This window comes from Salvelinus fontinalis, unplaced genomic scaffold (assembly GCF_029448725.1).
Source record: "Salvelinus fontinalis isolate EN_2023a unplaced genomic scaffold, ASM2944872v1 scaffold_0977, whole genome shotgun sequence".
NCBI lineage: Eukaryota > Metazoa > Chordata > Actinopteri > Salmoniformes > Salmonidae > Salvelinus > Salvelinus fontinalis.
Window position 1 is genome coordinate 30,001 of NW_026601186.1, and position 22,500 is coordinate 52,500.

General features: G+C 48.0%; 1 protein-coding gene across 1 annotated transcript in view; it reads left to right on the forward strand.

Moving 5' to 3' along the window:
• The window catches only part of LOC129847959 (plexin-A2-like), a 52,921-nt gene that overhangs the window by 25,430 nt on the left and 4,991 nt on the right, over positions 1 to 22,500 (forward strand). Inside the window, exons 5-6 of the mRNA XM_055915538.1 lie at positions 7,973 to 8,069; positions 8,776 to 8,975. Coding sequence (XP_055771513.1) covers positions 7,973 to 8,069; positions 8,776 to 8,975 — 297 coding nt within the window. The remainder of the gene's footprint in view (positions 1 to 7,972; positions 8,070 to 8,775; positions 8,976 to 22,500) is intronic.

Below are 22,500 nucleotides of genomic sequence, written 5' to 3' on the forward strand. Positions count from 1 at the left end.
AATCTAGGAGGACAGAGAGAAGGAAGGGGGGGATCTAGGAGGACAGGGAGAAGGAAGGGGGAATCTAGGAGGACAGAGAGAAGGAAGGGTGAATCTAGGAGGACAGAGAGAAGGAAGGGTGAATCTAGGAGGACAGGGAGAAGGAAGGGTGAATCTAGGAGGACAGAGAGAAGGAAGGGTGAATCTAGGAGGACAGAGAGAAGGAAGGGGGGATCTAGGAGGACAGGGAGAAGGAAGGGTGAATCTAGGAGGACAGAGAGAAGGAAGGGTGAATCTAGGAGGACAGAGAGAAGGAAGGGGGGATCTAGGAGGACAGGGAGAAGGAAGGGTGAATCTAGGAGGACAGAGAGAAGGAAGGGTGAATCTAGGAGGACAGAGAGAAGGAAAGGGGGGATCTAGGAGGACAGGGAGAAGGAAGGGTGAATCTAGGAGGACAGAGAGAAGGAAGGGTGAATCTAGGAGGACAGAGAGGAGGAAGGGGGAATCTAGGAGGACAGAGAGAAGGAAGGGGGGAATCAGGGAGGACAGAGAGAAGGAAGGGTGAATCTAGGAGGACAGAGAGAAGGAAGGGTGAATCTAGGAGGACAGAGAGAAGGAAGGGTGAATCTAGGAGGACAGAGAGAAGGACGGGGGGATCTAGGAGGACAGGGAGAAGGAAGGGTGAATCTAGGAGGACAGAGAGAAGGAAGGGTGAATCTAGGAGGACAGAGAGAAGGAAGGGGGAATCTAGGAGGACAGAGAGAAGGAAGGGGGGAATCTAGGAGGACAGAGAGAAGGAAGGGGGGGATCTAGGAGGACAGAGAGAAGGAAGGGGGGATCTAGGAGGACAGAGAGAAGGAAGGGGGAATCTAGTAGTACAGAGAGAAGGAAGGGTGAATCTAGGAGGACAGAGAGAAGGAAGGGTGAATCTAGGAGGACAGAGAGAAGGAAGGGTGAATCTAGGAGGACAGAGAGAAGGAAGGGGGGAATCTAGGAGGACAGAGAGAAGGAAGGGTGAATCTAGGAGGACAGAGAGAAGGAAGGGTGAATCTAGGAGGACAGAGAGAAGGAAGGGGGGAATCTAGGAGGACAGAGAGAAGGAAGGGGGGAATCTAGGAGGACAGAGAGAAGGAAGGGTGAATCTAGGAGGACAGAGAGAAGGAAGGGTGAATCTAGGAGGACAGAGAGAAGGAAGGGGGGAATCTAGGATGACAGAGAGAAGGAAGGGGGGAATCTAGGAGGACAGAGAGAAGGAAGGGTGAATCTAGGAGGACAGAGAGAAGGAAGGGGGGAATCTAGGAGGACAGGGAGAAGGAAGGGGGGAATCTAGGAGGGCAGAGAGAAGGAAGGGTGAATCTAGGATGACAGAGAGAAGGAAGGGGGGAATCTAGGAGGACAGAGAGAAGGAAGGGTGAATCTAGGAGGACAGAGAGAAGGAAGGGGGGAATCTAGGAGGACAGAGAGAAGGAAGGGGGAATCTAGGAGGACAGAGAGAAGGAAGGGTGAATCTAGGAGGACAGAGAGAAGGAAGGGGGGATCTAGGAGGACAGAGAGAAGGAAGGGGGGAATCTAGGAGGACAGGGAGAAGGAAGGGTGAATCTAGGAGGACAGGGAGAAGGAAGGGTGAATCTAGGATGACAGAGAGAAGGAAGGGGGATCTAGGAGGACAGAGAGAAGGAAGGGTGAATCTAGGACGACAGAGAGAAGGAAGGGTGAATCTAGGATGACAGAGAGAAGGAAGGGGGATCTAGGAGGACAGGGAGAAGGAAGGGGGGAATCTAGGAGGACAGAGAGAAGGAAGGGGGGGATCTAGGATGACAGAGAGAAGGAAGGGGGGGATCTAGGAGGACAGAGAGAAGGAAGGGGGAATCTAGGAGGACAGAGAGAAGGAAGGGGGGATCTAGGAGGACAGAGAGAAGGAAGGGTGGATCTAGGAGGACAGAGAGAAGGAAGGGGGGATCTAGGAGGACAGAGAGAAGGAAGGGTGGATCTAGGAGGACAGAGAGAAGGAAGGGTGAATCTAGGAGGACAGAGAGAAGGAAGGGGGAATCTAGGATGACAGAGAGAAGGAAGGGTGAATCTAGGAGGACAGAGAGAAGGAAGGGTGAATCTAGGATGACAGAGAGAAGGAAGGGGCAATCTAGGAGGACAGAGAGAACGAAGGGGGGATCTAGGAGGACAGAGAGAAGGAAGGTTGAATCTAGGAGGACAGAGAAGGAAGGGGGAATCTAGGAGGACAGAGAGAAGGAAGGGGGGAATCTAGGAGGACAGAGTGAAGGAAGGGTGAATCTAGGATGACAGAGAGAAGGAAGGGGGAATCTAGGAGGACAGAGAGAAGGAAGGGGGGAATCTAGGAGGACAGAGAGAAGGAAGGGGGAATCTAGGAGGACAGAGAGAAGGAAGGGGGGGATCTAGGAGGACAGAGAGAAGGAAGGGGGGGATCTAGGAGGACAGAGAGAAGGAAGGGGGGATCTAGGAGGACAGAGAGAAGGAAGGGGGAATCTAGGAGTACAGAGAGAAGGAAGGGTGAATCTAGGAGGACAGAGAGAAGGAAGGGTGAATCTAGGAGGACAGAGAGAAGGAAGGGTGAATCTAGGAGGACAGAGAGAAGGAAGAGGGGAATCTAGGAGGACAGAGAGAAGGAAGGGGGAATCTAGGAGGACAGAGAGAAGGAAGGGGGGAATCTAGGAGGGCAGAGAGAAGGAAGGGTGAATCTAGGATGACAGAGAGAAGGAAGGGGGGAATCTAGGAGGACAGAGAGAAGGAAGGGTGAATCTAGGAGGACAGAGAGAAGGAAGGGTGAATCTAGGAGGACAGAGAGAAGGAAGGGGGGAATCTAGGATGACAGAGAGAAGGAAGGGGGGAATCTAGGAGGACAGAGAGAAGGAAGGGTGAATCTAGGAGGACAGAGAGAAGGAAGGGGGGAATCTAGGAGGACAGAGAGAAGGAAGGGTGAATCTAGGAGGACAGAGAGAAGGAAGGGGGGAATCTAGGAGGACAGAGAGAAGGAAGGGGGAATCTAGGAGGACAGAGAGAAGGAAGGGTGAATCTAGGAGGACAGAGAGAAGGAAGGGGGGATCTAGGAGGACAGAGAGAAGGAAGGGGGGAATCTAGGAGGACAGGGAGAAGGAAGGGTGAATCTAGGAGGACAGGGAGAAGGAAGGGTGAATCTAGGATGACAGAGAGAAGGAAGGGGGATCTAGGAGGACAGAGAGAAGGAAGGGTGAATCTAGGACGACAGAGAGAAGGAAGGGTGAATCTAGGATGACAGAGAGAAGGAAGGGGGATCTAGGAGGACAGGGAGAAGGAAGGGGGGAATCTAGGAGGACAGAGAGAAGGAAGGGGGGGATCTAGGATGACAGAGAGAAGGAAGGGGGGGATCTAGGAGGACAGAGAGAAGGAAGGGGGGATCTAGGAGGACAGAGAGAAGGAAGGGGGAATCTAGGAGGACAGAGAGAAGGAAGGGGGGATCTAGGAGGACAGAGAGAAGGAAGGGTGGATCTAGGAGGACAGAGAGAAGGAAGGGTGAATCTAGGAGGACAGAGAGAAGGAAGGGGGAATCTAGGATGACAGAGAGAAGGAAGGGTGAATCTAGGAGGACAGAGAGAAGGAAGGGTGAATCTAGGATGACAGAGAGAAGGAAGGGGCAATCTAGGAGGACAGAGAGAACGAAGGGGGGATCTAGGAGGACAGAGAGAAGGAAGGTTGAATCTAGGAGGACAGAGAAGGAAGGGGGAATCTAGGAGGACAGAGAGAAGGAAGGGGGGAATCTAGGAGGACAGAGTGAAGGAAGGGTGAATCTAGGATGACAGAGAGAAGGAAGGGGGAATCTAGGAGGACAGAGAGATGGAAGGGTGAATCTAGGAGGACAGAGAGAAGGAAGGGGGAATCTAGGAGGACAGAGAGAAGGACGGGGGGATCTAGGAGGACAGAGAGAAGGAAGGGGGGAATCTAGGATGACAGAGAGAAGGAAGGGTGAATCTAGGAGGACAGAGAGAAGGAAGGGTGAATCTAGGAGGACAGAGAGAAGGAAGGGTGAATCTAGGAGGACAGAGAGAAGGAAGGGGGGAATCTAGGATGACAGAGAGAAGGAAGGGTGAATCTAGGAGGACAGAGAGAAGGAAGGGGGGAATCTAGGAGGACAGAGAGAACGAAGGGGAATCTAGGAGGACAGAGAGAAGGAAGGGGAATCTAGGAGGACAGAGAGAAGGAAGGGTGAATCTAGGAGGACAGAGAGAAGGAAGGGGGAATCTAGGAGGACAGAGAGAAGGAAGGGGGAATCTAGGAGGACAGGGAGAAGGAAGGGGGGAATCTAGGAGGACAGAGAGAAGGAAGGGTGAATCTAGGAGGACAGAGAGAAGGAAGGGAGGAATCTAGGATGACAGAGAGAAGGAAGGGGGGAATCTAGGATGACAGAGAGAAGGAAGGGTGAATCTAGGAGGACAGAGAGAAGGAAGGGGGGAATCTAGGATGACAGAGAGAAGGAAGGGGGGAATCTAGGAGGACAGAGAGAAGGAAGGGGGGAATCTAGGAGGACAGAGAGAAGGAAGGGTGAATCTAGGATGACAGAGAGAAGGAAGGGTGAATCTAGGAGGACAGAGAGAAGGAAGGGGGGAATCTAGGATGACAGAGAGAAGGAAGGGGGGAATCTAGGATGACAGAGAGAAGGAAGGGTGAATCTAGGAGGACAGAGAGAAGGAAGGGGGGAATCTAGGATGACACAGAGAAGGAAGGGGGGAATCTAGGATGACAGAGAGAAGGAAGGGGGGAATCTAGGAGGACAGAGAGAAGGAAGGGGGAATCTAGGAGGACAGAGAGAAGGAAGGGGGGAATCTAAGATGACAGAGAGAAGGAAGGGGGGAATCTAGGATGACACAGAGAAGGAAGGGGGGAATCTAGGAGGACAGAGAGAAGGAAGGGGGGGATCTAGGAGGACAGAGAGAAGGAAGGGTGAATCTAGGAGGACAGAGAGAAGGAAGGGGGAATCTAGGAGGACAGAGAGAAGGAAGGGGGGAATCTAGGAGGACAGAGAGAAGGAAGGGGGGATCTAGGAGGACAGAGAGAAGGAAGGGTGAATCTAGGAGGACAGAGAGAAGGAAGGGGGGAATCTAGGAGGACAGAGAGAAGGAAGGGTGAATCTAGGAGGACAGAGAGAAGGAAGGGGGGAATCTAGGAGGACAGGGAGAAGGAAGGGTGAATCTAGGAGGACAGAGAGAAGGAAGGGGGGATCTAGGAGGACAGAGAGAAGGAAGGGTGAATCTAGGAGGACAGAGAGAAGGAAGGGGGGAATCTAGGAGGACAGAGAGAAGGAAGGGTGAATCTAGGAGGACAGAGAGAAGGAAGGGGGGGATCTAGGAGGACAGAGAGAAGGAAGGGGGAATCTAGGAGGACAGAGAGAAGGAAGGGGGGAATCTAGGAGGACAGAGAGAAGGAAGGGGGAATCTAGGAGGACAGGGAGAAGGAAGGGTGAATCTAGGAGGACAGAGAGAAGGAAGGGTGAATCTAGGAGGACAGAGAGAAGGAAGGGGGAATCTAGGAGGACAGAGAGAAGGAAGGGGGGAATCTAGGAGGACAGAGAGAAGGAAGGGGGGAATCTAGGAGGACAGAGAGAAGGAAGGGGGGGGATCTAGGAGGACAGAGAGAAGGAAGGGGGGATCTAGGAGGACAGAGAGAAGGAAGGGGGGATCTAGGAGGACAGAGAGAAGGAAGGGGGGAATCTAGGAGGACAGAGAGAAGGAAGGGGGGATCTAGGAGGACAGAGAGAAGGAAGGGGGGAATCTAGGAGGACAGAGAGAAGGAAGGGGGGATCTAGGAGGACAGAGAGAAGGAAGGGGGGATCTAGGAGGACAGAGAGAAGGAAGGGGGGAATCTAGGAGGACAGAGAGAAGGAAGGGGGGATCTAGGAGGACAGAGAGAAGGAAGGGTGAATCTAGGAGGACAGAGAGAAGGAAGGGGGAATCTAGGAGGACAGAGAGAAGGAAGGGGGGATCTAGGAGGACAGAGAGAAGGAAGGGTGAATCTAGGATGACAGAGAGAAGGAAGGGGGAATCTAGGAGGACAGAGAGAAGGAAGGGGGGATCTAGGAGGACAGAGAGAAGGAAGGGGGGAATCTAGGAGGACAGAGAGAAGGAAGGGGGAATCTAGGAGGACAGAGAGAAGGAAGGGGGGATCTAGGAGGACAGAGAGAAGGAAGGGGGGAATCTAGGAGGACAGAGAGAAGGAAGGGGGGAATCTAGGAGGACAGAGAGAAGGAAGGGGGGGATCTAGGAGGACAGAGAGAAGGAAGGGGGGAATCTAGGAGGACAGAGAGAAGGAAGGGTGAATCTAGGAGGACAGAGAGAAGGAAGGGTGAATCTAGGAGTACAGAGAGAAGGAAGGGTGGAATCTAGGAGGACAGAGAGAAGGAAGGGTGAATCTAGGAGGACAGAGAGAAGGAAGGGTGAATCTAGGAGTACAGAGAGAAGGAAGGGTGAATCTAGGAGGACAGAGAGAAGGAAGGGGGGAATCTAGGAGGACAGAGAGAAGGAAGGGTGAATCTAGGAGGATAGAGAGAAGGAAGGGGGGATCTAGGAGGACAGAGAGAAGGAAGGGGGAATCTAGGAGGACAGGGAGAAGGAAGGGTGAATCTAGGATGACAGAGAGAAGGAAGGGGGGATCTAGGAGGACAGAGAGAAGGAAGGGTGAATCTAGGATGACAGAGAGAAGGAAGGGGGATCTAGGAGGACAGAGAGAAGGAAGGGGGGGATCTAGGAGGACAGAGAGAAGGAAGGGTGAATCTAGGAGGACAGAGAGAAGGAAGGGTGAATCTAGGAGGACAGAGAGAAGGAAAGGGGGATCTAGGAGGACAGAGAGGAGGAAGGGGGGATCTAGAAGGACTCCACTTAAAGACATGCTCTGGGCTTGCTCTGGACATGCTCTGGACATGCTCTGGGGCTCACTCTAAGAAAGTATTTTGTAAACCTCCCGCGTTGGGCTGGATATGTCAATGTGTACTTCATACATATATCATCTATGAGCAGAATTATTATCTTACCTCAATTAATCATGAAATCTTTAGATTGAAAGCAACTGTTTTCTGGAAGCTGTGCCCTGCCATTTTCCCTACTTTCCCCACCACGTGGGCCAGCCCCCTAGCAATTTGAGTTTTAGACTATGAGATTTAGCCCCTCGCCTTTGAGTGACAGGTAGCAAGAGTCCTGTCCAACGTTATCCAATGAGGTTGCAGGGCAGGCCCAACGGCTGAGTGGACACAGCAGAGAAGGAGAGAGCAATAACGTAGTGCACATATCTGCACATATGTGACGCCATTTTCAGAGACGACTTTTGGCTTGTGAGTGCTACTATCACAATTACTGGCTAAAACGTATATAAAATTACCGGAGAATCTATTTAACTCTCCTCTCCCTCTTGTCCTATTTAAAATGAGGTGGTGATGTAACGTTGTAGCAACGTTAGGGGAACATTCAACATGCAGCACCAGGGTCAGGGATTTGTGGTGGGTATTTACGTTTCTCATGCTGAAATTCTCTATTTTGCATTTTTTTCTCCCTCTTGCTCTGTTTTGCTCCCTCTCTACTTTTTCCTTCTCTCCCCCCTCTCTCTCATTTCCCTCCCTCTTTCCCCCTACCTCACCTCTCTTTACCCCCCTCTATCTCCCCTCTCTCTCTGTCTCTGTCTCTGTCTCTCTCTGTCTCTTTCTCTCTCTCTCTCTCTCTCTCTCTCTCTCTCTCTCTCTCTCTCTCTCTCTCTCTCTCTGTCTCTCTCTGTCTCTCTCTCTGTCTCTCTCTCTGTCTCCTTCCCCTCCCTCTTTCCCCCTACCTCACCTCTCTTTCCCCCTCTCTTTCTATCTGTCTCTCTCTCTCTCTCTCTCTCTCTCTCTCTCTCTCTCTCTCTCTCTCTCTCTCTCTCTCTCTCTCTCTCTCTTTCCCCCCCCTCTCTCTCTCTCTCTCTCTCTCTCTCTCTCTCTCTCTCTCTCTCTCTCTCTCTCTCTCAGTATCTCTATGAAGGGATGAAGATCAGTGAGTTGCCAGTGGATTTTTCAGTGGTCTGGAACGGCAACTTCATTATAGACAACCCAGATAATATCCAAGGTAAGACATTCACATGCTTGTTTTACTATCTTTGTGTGGAACAAACAATTAATTCCCATTCAAAATCCTATTTTCCCTAATCCCTAAACCTAACCTTAACCCTTACCTTAAACCCAAACCTAAACCTAACTACTAACCCTAAACCTAATCTTAACCCTTACCTTAAACCCAAACCCCCAAACCCCTAAACATAACTCCTAACCCTTAACCTAACCCCTAACCCTAATTCTAACCTTAACCCTGATTGTAACCCTAATCATAAAATAGCCTTTTTCCTTGTGGGGACCAGTGAAATGTCACTTTCCTTGTTTTACTATCCTTGTGAGGACTTTTGGTCCCCACAAGGATAGTAAAACCAAACACACACACACACACACACACACACACACACACACACATTTGTTGACACCAACACATAAACCAGATGTTTCTTGTCAAATAACGTCTTGTCTTAGCTGGATACACAGCATAATACCTGCTTTTACTCTAACAGCGCAGTTGTATCTTTCTTAAAAAATGTCATGTTTTAACCAACTAAATCCTCCAGGAATACAGTCCAGTACTACACTACACTACAGTTTGTTTGTCAGATAATGTTAGGTTGTCAAATGTGTTCAATTGTCAGTATAATGTTACGTTCAAATCAAATGATGGTTTCTGTTACCAACACTGTAGTGTTTACACTGAGTCCTCCTGTATCCCACAGTGCACCTGTATAAGTGTGTGGCCCAGAGGGACAGCTGTGGCATGTGTCTGAAAGCCCAGAGGAAGTTCCAGTGTGGCTGGTGTAGTGGAGAGGGCCGATGTACCCTGCGCCACCACTGCCCACCCCTCAACCCCTATACCACCCGCTGGCTAGACCTGTCCAGCAAGAAGGTCCAGTGTACCAACCCACGCATCACAGAGGTCAGTGATACCTCATACACACTCAAACCTTTCCCCATAACCATAGGGGTAACAGGCATATATCGCCTTTCATCATATGGTCGTCTGTAGTCGACAGAATGAACCCTGGGACAACTGCCTGTCGTCCATTGTAGATGCAGTCTCCTCCTCATCCAGTCTGGGGTCACATTTTAGCCTTAAGCTTCAACTTGACTTTGTCCCTTAACATGGTGAAATATGATTTACTGCCTGTCTGACAGCACAGGCCATGTGTTTACTGTTCAATGTACAATGTATCTGTTCGCAGTTCTCCTTCAGCTGAGATCAACAACTACAGACTGCAGGATCAGACAGGTCTAGTCCTTGACAATGACAGGTCCTACAGTATTTGCATTGGGAGGTCTGCATGGTATTGGTGCTGCTGTTGCATGTTTCCATTGGTCTAGAATGGACTGGACTGTGTGTGAATGAGAATGATCTGCTGGTAGGAGAGGAGCATCTGACATCACTCATGGAGCTGCACACAGGCTCTCTCTTCCTCACTGCTTTGTTTATATTCCTCTGTTTCTCTCTCTCCTCTCTCTCTATTTCTCTCTCACACTTTATTTTTCTCTCTTCTATTTCTCTCTCTGTCTCATCTCTGCCCCCCCCCCTCTCTCTCTCAATCTCTCTCTATCTTGCTCTCTCTCGCTCTCTCTCTATTTCTCCCTTGTTCTCTCTTCTGCTCTATTTCTCTCTCTCTCTGTCTCATCTCTGCCCCCCCCCCTTCTTCTCTCACTATGACACACAATCAATATGCAGGAAGACAGCATCTGGTGTTTATTTTCACGGAAGAGCAAAAAGGGAGTTTGTGTGTGTGTGTCTCTGGAGAGAGGCCACAGCTCAGCTCACCTTCAGCAGTGCTGCAAGGGCGAGGGACCTGACACACACACACACACCCTAGGGGCCTGCCTCAGTGTCTCTCTGTGTAGTGGGCCTGTCTGTCTGTGCCACATGAGCCACTTTATAAAGATGTATGTATGCTTGTGTTAACCAGAATTCCAAGCTTAATTTAATGTTCACACCTTGACAGAAATACAGTACAATGTTTTAACAAAAAATTATAGCGCCATTTTTTTATTTTACCTTTATTTAACCAGGAAGGGCTCATTGAGATTTAAAATCTCTTTTTCAAGAGCGTCCTGGCCAAGATAGGCAGCACCAAGTCATTACAAAAAATACAGACAAACATGAAAACTACAAGTAATCTAGTAAAAACCACAGAATTCACAAGAGTATAACAAAAATCAAAAACAGCAAATTAAAAACATTGACAGGTCAGGGAATCAGCCTGAAAATCCTTCATCAGTGATTTAAAAATACCAATCGGGGACAAGTTCTTCCAGTTTAAAAGCATTTTGTAAGGTGTTCCAAGACGATGGGGCAGAGTACATAAAAGCCCTTTTACCAAATTCAGTTCGGACATTTGGAACAGTTAGCAGGATAAAGTCCAGCGAACGAAGAGAGTACCCACCATATTTCTGGACAGTAAAAATGCCCAAATAAAAAGGTAGTGAACCCAAAATGGCTTTGTAAATAAAAGTATACCAGTGACTGAGCCTACGAGTGACTAGAAGGCCAGCCAACCCTGGTATACAAAGTGCAGTGGTGCGTAAGGGTTTTGCAGTTTAAAATAAATCTCAAAGTGCCATGGGAAAGGGTGTCAATTGATCTCAAACACTGAGTGGAAGCATTCATATATAAAATATCTGTCCCGGTCTTGGAAATGAGCGGACCAAGTTGCAGCGTGAGTATAGTTCCACATATTTATTTAAGTGAAACTAACAAAACAAAATAACACCACTAACAAAGACCGTGAGGACATAGTGCCCAAACACACTAACAAACAATCAATATCCCACAAATGCAGGTGGGGAAAAAGCCTACCTAAATATGATCCCCAATTAGAGGCAACGATTACCAGCTGCCTCTAATTGGGAACCACACAAACCACCAACCTAGAAATCTATAAACTAGATAACCCCCCAGTCACACTCTGACTTAAACACCATAGAGAACCAAGGGCTCTCTATGGTCAGGGCGTGACAATATCCCCATAGTCTAGTAAAGGTATAAATGTAGCTGATACTAGCCTCCTTCCTGCTTCAAAAGAAAAACAGGCCTTATTCCTAAAATACAATCCCAATTTCAGTTTAAATTTTTTTGTAAGTTGTTGAATATGCAATTTAAAAGAGAGGCCGTCATCAATTAAAATTCCAAGATATTTATATGAGGTTACAACCTCAATCTCCTTGCCCTGACAGGTAGTAATAGGTGAAAGGGTCAGAGGTCTATTTCTTGCTTTAGAAAGCACCATTAGTTTAGTTTTGTCAGTATTGAGGATAAGCTTCCCTTGACACAAGGTATGTTGAACAGTATAAAAAGCAGTTTGCAAGTTCTGGAAAGCTTTTGTAAGAGACGAGGCTGTAAGGGCTGTCGTTCTCCTCTTCCTCAGACGAGGAGAGGAGAGAAAGATCAGTGGACCAATACGCAGCATTCGGGAAATAAGCCATCTTTTATTTAATAACGATGATGGCAAAACACGAAACGAAACAAAACACTTTAACAAGCTTACAAAATAACAAAACGACGTTGACGCAACCTGAACATAAACTTACATAACTAAACATAAACTTACGTACAGGAAACAGACGACATCGAAACGAAACAAACAAACGCTACAGTCCTATGTGGTACGAACATACATACAGACACAGGAGACAATCACCCACAAACAAACAGTGAGAATGCCCTACCTAAATATGACTCTTAATTAGAGGAAAATGCAAACCACCTGCCTCTAATCAAGAGCCATACCAGGTAACCCAAAACCAACATAGAAACAGATAACATAGACTGCCCACCCAAAACTAACGCCCTGACCATAAACACATAAAAACAACATAAAACAGGTCAGGACTGTTACAGTACCCCCCCCTCAAGGTGCGAACGCCGGGCGCACCAGCACAAAGTCCAGGGGAGGGTCCGGGTGGGCAGTTGACCACGGTGGTGGTTCCGGCTCAGGACGCTGTCCCCACACCACCATAGTCACTCCCCTCTTCTGTCTACCCCTTCCACTGACCACCCTAAAACTACTTTCCCCAAAATAAACAGCCAGCACCGGGACAAAGGGCAGCACCGGGACAAGGGGTAGCACCGGGACAAGGGGCAGCACCGGGACAAGGGGCAGCACCAGGATAAGGACCAGCACCGGAATAAGGGGCAGCACCGGGACAAGGGGCAGCACCGGGACAAGGGGCAGCACCGGGACAAGGGGCAGCACCGGGACAAGGGGCAGCACCGGGACAAGGGGCAGCACCGGGACAAGGGGCAGCACCGGGACAAGGGGCAGATCCCGGCTGAAGGACTCTGGCAGGTCCTGTTTGGACGGCTCTGGCAGGTCCATGCAGGCTGACGGCTCTCGACACTCATGGCAGACTGACGGCTCTCTACGCTCATGGCAGGCTGACGGCTCTCGACACTCATGGCAGGCTGACGGCTCTCGACACTCATGGCAGACTGACGGCTCTCTACGCTCATGGCAGGCTGACGGCTCTCGACACTCATGGCAGGCTGACGGCTCTCGACGCTCATGGCAGGCTGACGGCTCTCGACGCTCATGGCAGGCTGACGGCTCTGGCTGCTCATGGCTCTCTGACGGCTCTGGCTGCTCATGGCTCTCTGACGGCTCTGGCTGCTCATGGCTCTCTGACGGCTCTGGCTGCTCATGGCTCTCTGACGGCTCTGGCTGCTCATGGCTCTCTGACGGCTCTGGCTGCTCATGGCTCTCTGACGGCTCTGGCTGCTCATGGCTCGCTGGCGGCTCTGGCAGATCCTGTCTGGTTGGCGGCTCTGGCAGATCCTGTCTGGTTGGCGGCTCTGGCAGATCCTGTCTGGTTGGCGGCTCTGGCAGATCCTGTCTGGTTGGCGGCTCTGGCAGATCCTGTCTGGCTGACGGCTCTAGCGGCTCCTGTCTGGCTGACGGCTCTAGCGGCTCCTGTCTGGCGGATGGCTCTGTAGGCTCATGGCAGACGGGCGGCTTTGCAGGCTCATGGCAGACGGGCGGCTTTGCAGGCTCATGGCAGACGGATGGCTCAGACGGCGCTGGGGAGACGGATGGCTCAGATGGCGCTGGGGAGACGGATGGCTCAGATGGCGCTGGGGAGACGGATGGCTCAGATGGCGCTGGGGAGACGGATGGCTCAGATGGCGCTGGTGAGATGGATGGCTCTGTAGGAAGGAGAAGGAGAGACAGCCTGGTGCGTGGTCTAGGCACCGGCTGCGCTGGAGAGGAGGAAACAGCAGGAGAGAGAACCCGGAGAGACAGCCTGGTACGGGGGGCTGCCACCGGAGGACTGGTACATGGAGGTGGCACCGGGTCTACCGGACCGTGAAGGAGGACACGTGCTCTTGAGCACCGAGCCTCCCCAACCCTACCAGGTTGAATGGACCCCGTAGCCCTGCCAGTGCGGCGAGGTGGAGTAACCCGCACTGGGCTATGCAGGCGAACCGGGGACACCACCTGTAAGGCTGGTGCCATGTACACCGGCCCGAGGAGACGTACTGGAGACCATATACGTTGGGCCGGCTTCATGGCACTCGGCTCGATGCCCAACCTAGCCCTCCCAGTGCGGCAAGGTGGAATAGCCCGCACTGGGCTAAGCACGCGTACTGGGGACACCGTGCGCTTTACCGCATAACACGGTGTCTTACCAGTACGACGCCTTCTACCTCCACGGTAAGCACGGGGAGTTTGCTCGGGTATCTTACCCGGCTTTGCCACACTCCTCGTGTGCCCCCCCCCAAGAAATTTTTTGGTCTGACTCACGGGCTCCCAACCGCGTCGTCGCGCTGCCTCCTCATACCAGCGCCGCTCAGCCTTCGCTGCTTCCAATTCCTCCTTTGGACGGCGATATTCCCCTGGTTGAGCCCAAGGTCCTCTACCGTCCAAGATCTCCTCCCAAGTCCAGAAGTTCTTGTTGCGCCGTCGAGCATTCCCATACCGCTTGGTCTCTGTTTGTAGGTGGGTGATTCTGTTACGGCTTGTGCTCTCCTCATCCTCAGATGAGGTGAGGAGAGAAGGATCCTCAGACCAAAACGCAGGCTTTGGGAAATAAGCCATCTTTTATTTAATAACGATGATGGCAAAACACGAAACGAAACAAAACACTTTAACAAGCTTACAAAATAACAAAACGACGTTGACGCAACCTGAACATAAACTTACATAACTAAACATAAACTTACGTACAGGAAACAGACGACATCGAAACGAAACAAACAAACGCTACAGTCCTATGTGGTACGAACATACATACAGACACAGGAGACAATCACCCACAAACAAACAGTGAGAATTCCCTACCTAAATATGACTCTTAATTAGAGGAAAATGCAAACCACCTGCCTCTAATCAAGAGCCATACCAGGTAACCCAAAACCAACATAGAAACAGATAACATAGACTGCCCACCCAAAACTAACGCCCTGACCATAAACACATAAAAACAACATAAAACAGGTCAGGACCGTTACAGAGGCACAACATTAAATAACAATATCATCAGCATAAAAATGAAGTTGCGCATTTTGGACACTTTTGTCTAAATCATTTATATAAATAGTGAATATGAGGGGACCAAGTACAGATCCTTGTGGCACACCATTAAAGACAGACAATTTAACAGACATAAGCCCATCAAATTGAGTGCACTGAGTTCTACCAGACAGATAGTTAGCAAACCATGCAACTGCATGCTCTGAAAGACCTACACTCGACAATCTCTGCCTTAGTATAGCATGATCAACTGTATCGATAGCCTTAGAGAGATCAATAAAAGTGAGACACAGTGCTGAGTGCTGTTTTTTGTCAAGGGTTTCATTGATATCATTTAAAACCTTCATATGCTTCTTCCTGAAGCCCGATTGGTACATTGATAAAATAGAGTTAGTAAATAAAAACTCTTTTAGCTGTTCACTCACAAGGGTTTCAAGTATTTTTATCAGGGGTGACAGCTTTGAGATTGGCCTATAATTATTTAAAAGAGTTGGATCTCCCCCTTTTAAAAGTGGTACGACAAATGCTGATTTCCAGATCTTTGGAATGTCATTACATTCCAGGGTTAGATTGAACAGATATGTAAGTGGTTCAGCTATGAAATCAGCTGCCAGATTTAAAAAGCAGGGATCCAAAAGATCATGACCTGCAGGCTTTCTCTGATCTAAGGATTTCAGGGCTGTATGTACCACCTGCACTGAGAATGGCAAAAAGCTAAAAGTTTGACCAGCTCTCTGGTTCATCCACACAGGGCTGTACAGAGACAGAGGACACTGGTTCATCCACACAGGGTTGTACAGAGACAGAGGACACTGGTTCATCCACACAGGGTTGTACAGAGACAGAGGACACTGGTTTATCCACACAGGGTTGTACAGAGACAGAGGACACTGAATCAAACAGCCTACCAGATGATACAAAGTGCTCATTGAAACAATTCAGCATTTCAGTTTTGTCATATACAGCAACAGAGTCCTTCAAAACACATGATGGTAAATCATTAACATTACTGTTACCAGACAGATTTAATAGCCTTTCTAGGGTCATTCAGGTTATCAGTGGTAACAGACATAAAATATTCAGACTTGGCCTTCCTGAGAAGAAAAGAACACTTGTTTTGTAACTGCCTAAAAATAAGCCAATCAGCATCAGAACATGATTTCCTTGCTTTAGCCCTGGCTAGATTACGGTCGTGAATAATACAAGACAGCTCAGAAGAAAACCATGGATTATCCCGCCCTTTAACCCTGAACCTGCGGAATGGGGCATGTTTGTTTACTATTTGGAAAAAACCATCATGAAAGAATATCCAGGCAGTTTCCACATCAGGGATAAGCTAAATCTTGCGCCAGTTAAAATAAAACAAATCATGAAAGAAAGCCTGCTCATTAAAACACTTCAAATTTCTCTTATGAATAAAACGTGCCTTCGTTTTAGGAACCTTAGTATTTCTAACAGCAACAACAGCACAATGGTCACTTAAATCATTACAAAAAACACCAACAGCAGAATATTTATGTGGAACATTTGTCAATATCAAATCAATCAGGGTAGATTTATCTGGGCATTTAAGATTTGGGCGAGTGGGTGAGTTAATCAACTGGGTAAGATTCATAGAATTACAAAACATTTTTAAATCATCAGACACCGGCTTTAACCAACACCAGTTGAGATCTCCAATCGAGATCATTTCACTGTAAAGAGGTTTAGACATAAGGTGCGTCAAAGAAGAAAATGCATCACCGAGAGCAGAGGGGGGTCTATAACAGCCAATCACAGTTATAGAGAGACCCTTTGAAACCTCAAGATTCAAAGCAAGAAATTCCAACTGTTTACAAATAGTTTCAGACTTTGCCACACTTACAGGCAATTTAGTTTTTACAAATATAGCCACACCCCCACCTTTCTTAACCCGATCAGTGTGATAAACATTGTAACCACTTATACAAATATCCTTATCAAAAACAGACTTGCTGAGCCAGGTTTCAGAAAACACAATTACATCAGCATCAGTTGATTTAGCCCAAATCCTAACCCCATCAATTTTTGACAACAGGCTGCTGCGTACATTTAAATGAAAAATACCAAAACCAGATCTAGATTTAAAATCAGAGGGGGTTTGGAGACATTGCATATCAGGGCCAGGGTTAGGTTGCACGTTACCTGGTATCAACAACAGAAGAATAACTAGGCACCTCTGTTTAATAACCTTGCACAGCTTCTCTTTTTTAAGAGACCTACTGCAAGCGAATTCTACAAGTGAGTTTCCAGACAATACAAAATAGTCATTTAAAACCATTAGACTTTGGTAGTGACACAAATTCGTACTGTTCACATCATGCCACAAATGCATCGGCACTTGGACGAGTGGACCGAGTGAAAAAGAGCAAGTTCCTGCAGACAAAATGCCTAATGTACGGGAGAGCACATTGTCAGATGTACTCACCATGCGACAATGTTCCTTTTCTCCAGAGTTCAGTAAAGTCAGTGCACAAAGCAATACCACGAAAAGTGTCATTTTCTCTGACAAATGTTAAACAATAGAGGCCAACGAAGGTAAGGGGAGAGAGGGACAGCGTGTATGTATGAGTCTGAATGTGAGTATTTGCGCGTGTGAGTAGATTGGGTGTTGAGGTAGATTGAGAGAACGGGTTGAGGATTGTTGAGCTGCCACTGACAGCCAGGCGAAGAGCAAAAAGGAGCAGCTTGGACAAGACACTCCGCGGACGAAGGAGGAACTCAGGCCAGCCAGAGATAGGGTTACTTTGGTAAACTTCAAGTAATGAAGAGCTGAGTTGAGGAGGACCCGTGATCTTTACACCAGCAAAAATAAAATAGTTTGCACTACACAACAACGAAGTTACGCAACCATAAATAAATAGATTATTAGTAGGTTAAAATGTACTAGTCACAGACAAACGACTTGACATGCTGCCATCTTGGATTTGAGGACCTTTTTTGTTGTTGACATGCCTCTAGTAGTAAAGCAACTATCCCTGCTTGAGTTCCCCAGACAGACGTAGTTTGATTGATGCAAGGCTATCAAAGTGGCAGACTATTCAGACAGTAAAGTACATTAGAGTAAGAGAAGAGGTGGCTCTCTCACCCAGTCGCCATGGCTCCAACCTTACAACAATGACCATCCCTGTGACCGTTTCCCATAATCAACAAGTGCCTGTTTGTTTGTTTCCCCCTAGTAGCAGCCCTTTGTGTACTGAGGCATAATTTCCGTGCGGCGGGTATGATTGACCCAGTGTCACAGGAGAGTCAGGCCAGAGGCTGAGGGCTGCCCAGACATTGTATTTAAATAGGCAAGTTAGTTAAGAACAAATTCTTATTTACAATGACAGCCTACCCCGGCCAACACTGAGCCAATTGTGCGCCACCCTATGGGGCTCCCAATCAGAGCCGGATGTGATACAGCCTGGAATTGAACCAGGGACTGTAGTGACACCTCTTGCAGTCTTGCACTGAGATGCAGTGTTTTAGACCCCTGCGCCACTCGGGAGCCCGAGTGAGGCTGGGAGTTGCCAGGTGGCTCACAATACAATAGTATCACAATACAATATTATCACAATACTATCACAATACAATATTATCACAATACAAAATTATCACAATACTTCAGTGCCGATATGATATGTATTGCGATTCAATACTGCCATTTTATTGCGATTAGATGTTCCAAACATATTGCTCACTATATGTCTGCTGCAGAGAGACACGTTTTGATCGGTCATGGATATCAAAGTGCTGAAAACATGTTGGCTCCGTATTTAAAAAGAAGATGAAGAACAAGCTATAGGATAAAAATGTTTTGGCGCAGGTACAGCCGACTAGCGTTGACTAATGCTACCTACATTAACAAAATCACTTTTCTTTTAACGAATTGATACATGGAGCCAAAGTATCAATATAATATTGTGAAATGAATATTGCGATATGTAAGCATGGATCCCCTCCCCCGTCACTAGGTGTGATGAGGATCTAGTTCTCTTGTTCTGACTTCTTCTTTTCTTACAATCTCTTTTTCTGTCCGTCTCTCCTTCTCTCTTGCATTCTCTCCCTCAATCTCTTACATGTTCTCCCTCTCATTCTGTATTTCCCCTCTCTCTTTCTTTGTCTGTCTCTCTCCACTGTTTTTCTCCTCTGTCTCTCATCCTTTTTCTTCCCCTCTCTCTCTGTCTCCTTGTCTCTCTGTCTCCTGTCTCCTGTGTCCGTCCATGTGTCACTCTGTCTGTGACTCATTCTAGTAAATTAAGTTACGCTCTTGTGGTACTCCATTACACTCTCTCAGCTTGTCATTCTGGGCAATTTGTGACAGCGAAGTGTGTGTGTGTGTGTGTGTGTGTGTGTGTGTGTGTGTGTGTGTGTGTGTGTGTGTGTGTGTGTGTGTGTGTGTGTGTGTGTGTGTGTGTGTGTGTGTGTGTGTGTGTGTGTGTGTGTGTGTGTGTGTGTGTGTGTGTGTGTGTGTGTGTGTGTGCGTGTGTGTGTGTGTGTGTGTGTGTGTGTGTGTGTGTGGACTTCTAACAAGCAGTAACCCTATGGAGACATTTCGTTCAGCTCCCAGTGTTCATTAGTCAATCAATCAATCAAGTTTATTTTATATAGCCCTTCGTACATCAGCTAATATCTCGAAGTGCTGTACAGAGACCCAGCCTAAAACCCCAAACAGCTAGAATGCAGGTGAAGAAGCATGGTGGCTAGGAAAAACTCCCTAGAAAGGCCAAAACCTAGGAAGAAACCTAGAGAGGAACCAGGCTATGAGGGGTGGCCAGTCCTCTTCTGGCTGTGCCGGGTGGAGATTATAACAGAACTATGCCAAGATGTTCAAAAATGTTCATAAGTGACAAGCATGGTCAAATAATAATCAGGAATAAATCTGTTGGCTTTTCATAGTCGATCATTAAGAGTTGAAAACAGCAGGTCTGGGACAGGTAGGGGTTCCGTAACCGCAGGCAGAACAGTTGAAACTGGAATAGCAGCAAGGCCAGGTGGACTGGGGACAGCAGGGAGTCGTCATGCCCGGTAGTCATGACGTATGGTCCTAGGGCTCAGGTTCTCAGAGAGAGAGAAAGAAAGAGAGAACGAGAGAATTAGAGAAAGCATACTTAAATTCACACAGGACACTGGATAAGACAGGAGAAGTACTCCAGGTATAACCAACTGACCCTAGCCCCCCGACACAAACTACTGCAGCATAAATACTGGAGGCTGAGACAGGAGCGGTCAGGAGACACTGTGGCCCCATCCGAAGATACCCCCGGACAGGGCCAAATAGGAAGGATATAACCCCACCCACTTTGCCAAAGCACAGCCCCCGCACCACTGGAGGGATATCTTCAACCACCCACTTATAATCCTGAGACAAGGCCGAGTATAGCCAACAAAGATCTCCACCACAGCACAAACCAAGGGGGGGCGCCAACCCAGACAGGAAGATCACGTCAGTAACTCAACCCACTCAAGTGACGCACCCCTCCCAGGGACGGCATGAAAGAGCACCAGTAAGCCAGTGACTCAGCCCCTGTAATAGGGTTAGAGGCAGAGAATCCCAGTGGAGAGAGGGGAACCGGCCAGGCAGAGACAGCAAGGGTGTAGTGAGTAGGGTATGTTAGGATACGCTGAGGGCTCGTCTCCATTCCTCAGTCCATTCCTCAGTCCATTCCTCAGTCTGATTGGAAGGATAGAGGGATATCAGTGGAGAAAGCAGCTGAGGAAGAGAGATGACAACAGAGAAGAAGCAGCTAAACAGAGAGAGAGAGAGAGAGAGAGAGCAAGAGAGAGAGAATGAATGAAGTGAGAAAGAGAGGGAGAGAGGGAGAAAAAGAGAAAGTGAGATGAGAAGCTTGAAACTGCAGCTAAACAGAGAGAAAGAGAGAGAGAAAGAGGAGGGAAAGTAGTACTGAGCATTTGAGAGAGGCAAAGTGAAGTGGGTGAAAGTAATGTAAAGGAAAGAGGAGGAGAGAAGGGAGGAGAGGAAGAGAAGTAGGGGAAAGAGGAGGAGAGAAGGGAGGAGAGGAAGAGAAGTAGGGGAAAGAGGAGGAGAGAAGGGAGGAGAGGAAGAGGAGATGTGCAGAGCCTCTGTAGGGTGTCAGACTGAGTGAGCTCTGTTATGCAACACAGCTGCTACTGGAATCCCACTACCACATTGATTTGTACTGTTCACTGGAGTAGGACACACACACACACACACACACACACACACACACACACACACACACACACACACACACACACACACACACACACACACACACACACACACACACACACACACACACACACACACACACAGCTCCAGAGGCAAAGAACACCAACCAGCAAGGAACATTTCGCACTTGTTGAGCTTATGTTATTTTTCCCTCCTCTACTCTGCATTCATTTGTTCTCTCTCTTCTCTCTCTCTTCCCCCAACCCCCTTCCTCCCCCAATAATGAGAATTTCTTCAAAAAGACTAGACTCTTTCCCTCACGGGCTGAATTTATGTTTTCTTTTTTGATTGTGTGCAACAAAGTCCCAATCATGATCTGATTTGTATACACACTTCGTTATTAGTCTACCAGAAGACTCTCGTTTTGAATAATTTATATTTCTATTAGGTACCCTGCCTGAGCGCCCACCCCCCACACACCACCATGCATTAATATTGAACAGATATAAGCTCCTCTAACACCAGAGGGAACAGCCTCACATGATGCTGGGGATTAAAGGTCTTTAAAGGCGTCATGGGAAGGAACTTGCCTTTCGTGAACTAACACTCACACTTGAATTCCCCTCCTTTCACACAGCCTGCCCTTCCCAGTGGAGAAACAAGAGGATAAACTATAAAGATCATACACATAAATCCTCCAAAAGAACATTACTCCCTCCCTCTCATCATTCCTGTTAAAGAACATTACTCCCTCCCTCTCATCATTCCTGTTAAAGAACATTACTCCCTCCCTCTCATCATTCCTGTTAAAGAACGTTACTCCTCCCTCTCATCATTCCTGTTAAAGAACATTTCTCCCTCCCTCTCATCATTCCTGTTAAAGAACATTACTCCCTCCCTCTCCTCCCTCTCGTCATTCCTGTTAAAGAACATTACTCCCTCCCTCTCCTCCCTCACGTCATTCCTGTTAAAGAACATTACTGCCTTCCTCCCATCATTCCTGTTCTCCTCCCATTATGTCTCCTCTCTTTTCCTTTTATTATGCTAAAACTATTTTACATCTGTGCCTGTACCTCTCGGCAGTGTCTGTATCTCTCGGGCAGGCTACAATACTTTTAAGAGTCTATGAAGTATTTAGTATGTAGTTTGTTCGTGGAGAAACAAGTGATAAGTGGGTTTTATCAAGTCCATTAAACACTACTCATAATGAAATCCGACATGCCTGAACTACCTGCAAAGACGACCCGCAAAGACCCAAAGACAGCTCTCAGGTCTGGTGCAAGCTGTGTCGTTTAAAACACTGGGAGTGGATCTATCACAGCTATTCAGATGCTACACACGCTCATAGTCATACCATATAGTAGCTTCAGAGGTAACAGATCTAACACAATTTCACTTTGTATTTTTTACCTCAGGCTACTTAGTTTGAATGTAATCAGAAACCGCTTTTATCTGAGGTATGGGAAAGCCTAAAACACAGCGAGAGAGAAAGTACTAGTGAAGCCTACATTAAGGCCTGTTCACATGAGAGTACATAGTGCTATCTGCCATTATAAGATGATACAACACAGCTCAAAGCCGTTCTCTCTCTCTCTCTCTCTCTCTCTCTCTCTCTCTCTCTCTCTCTCTCTCTCTCTCTTCTCTGTCTCTCTCTGTCTCTCTTCTCTCTCTCTGTCTCTCTCTCTCTCTCTCTCTCTCTCTCTCTCTCTCTCTCTCTCTCTCTCTCTCTATCTCTCTCTCTGTCTCTCTCTCTCTCTCTCACTCTCTCTATGTCTCTCTTCTCTCTCTCTCTCTCT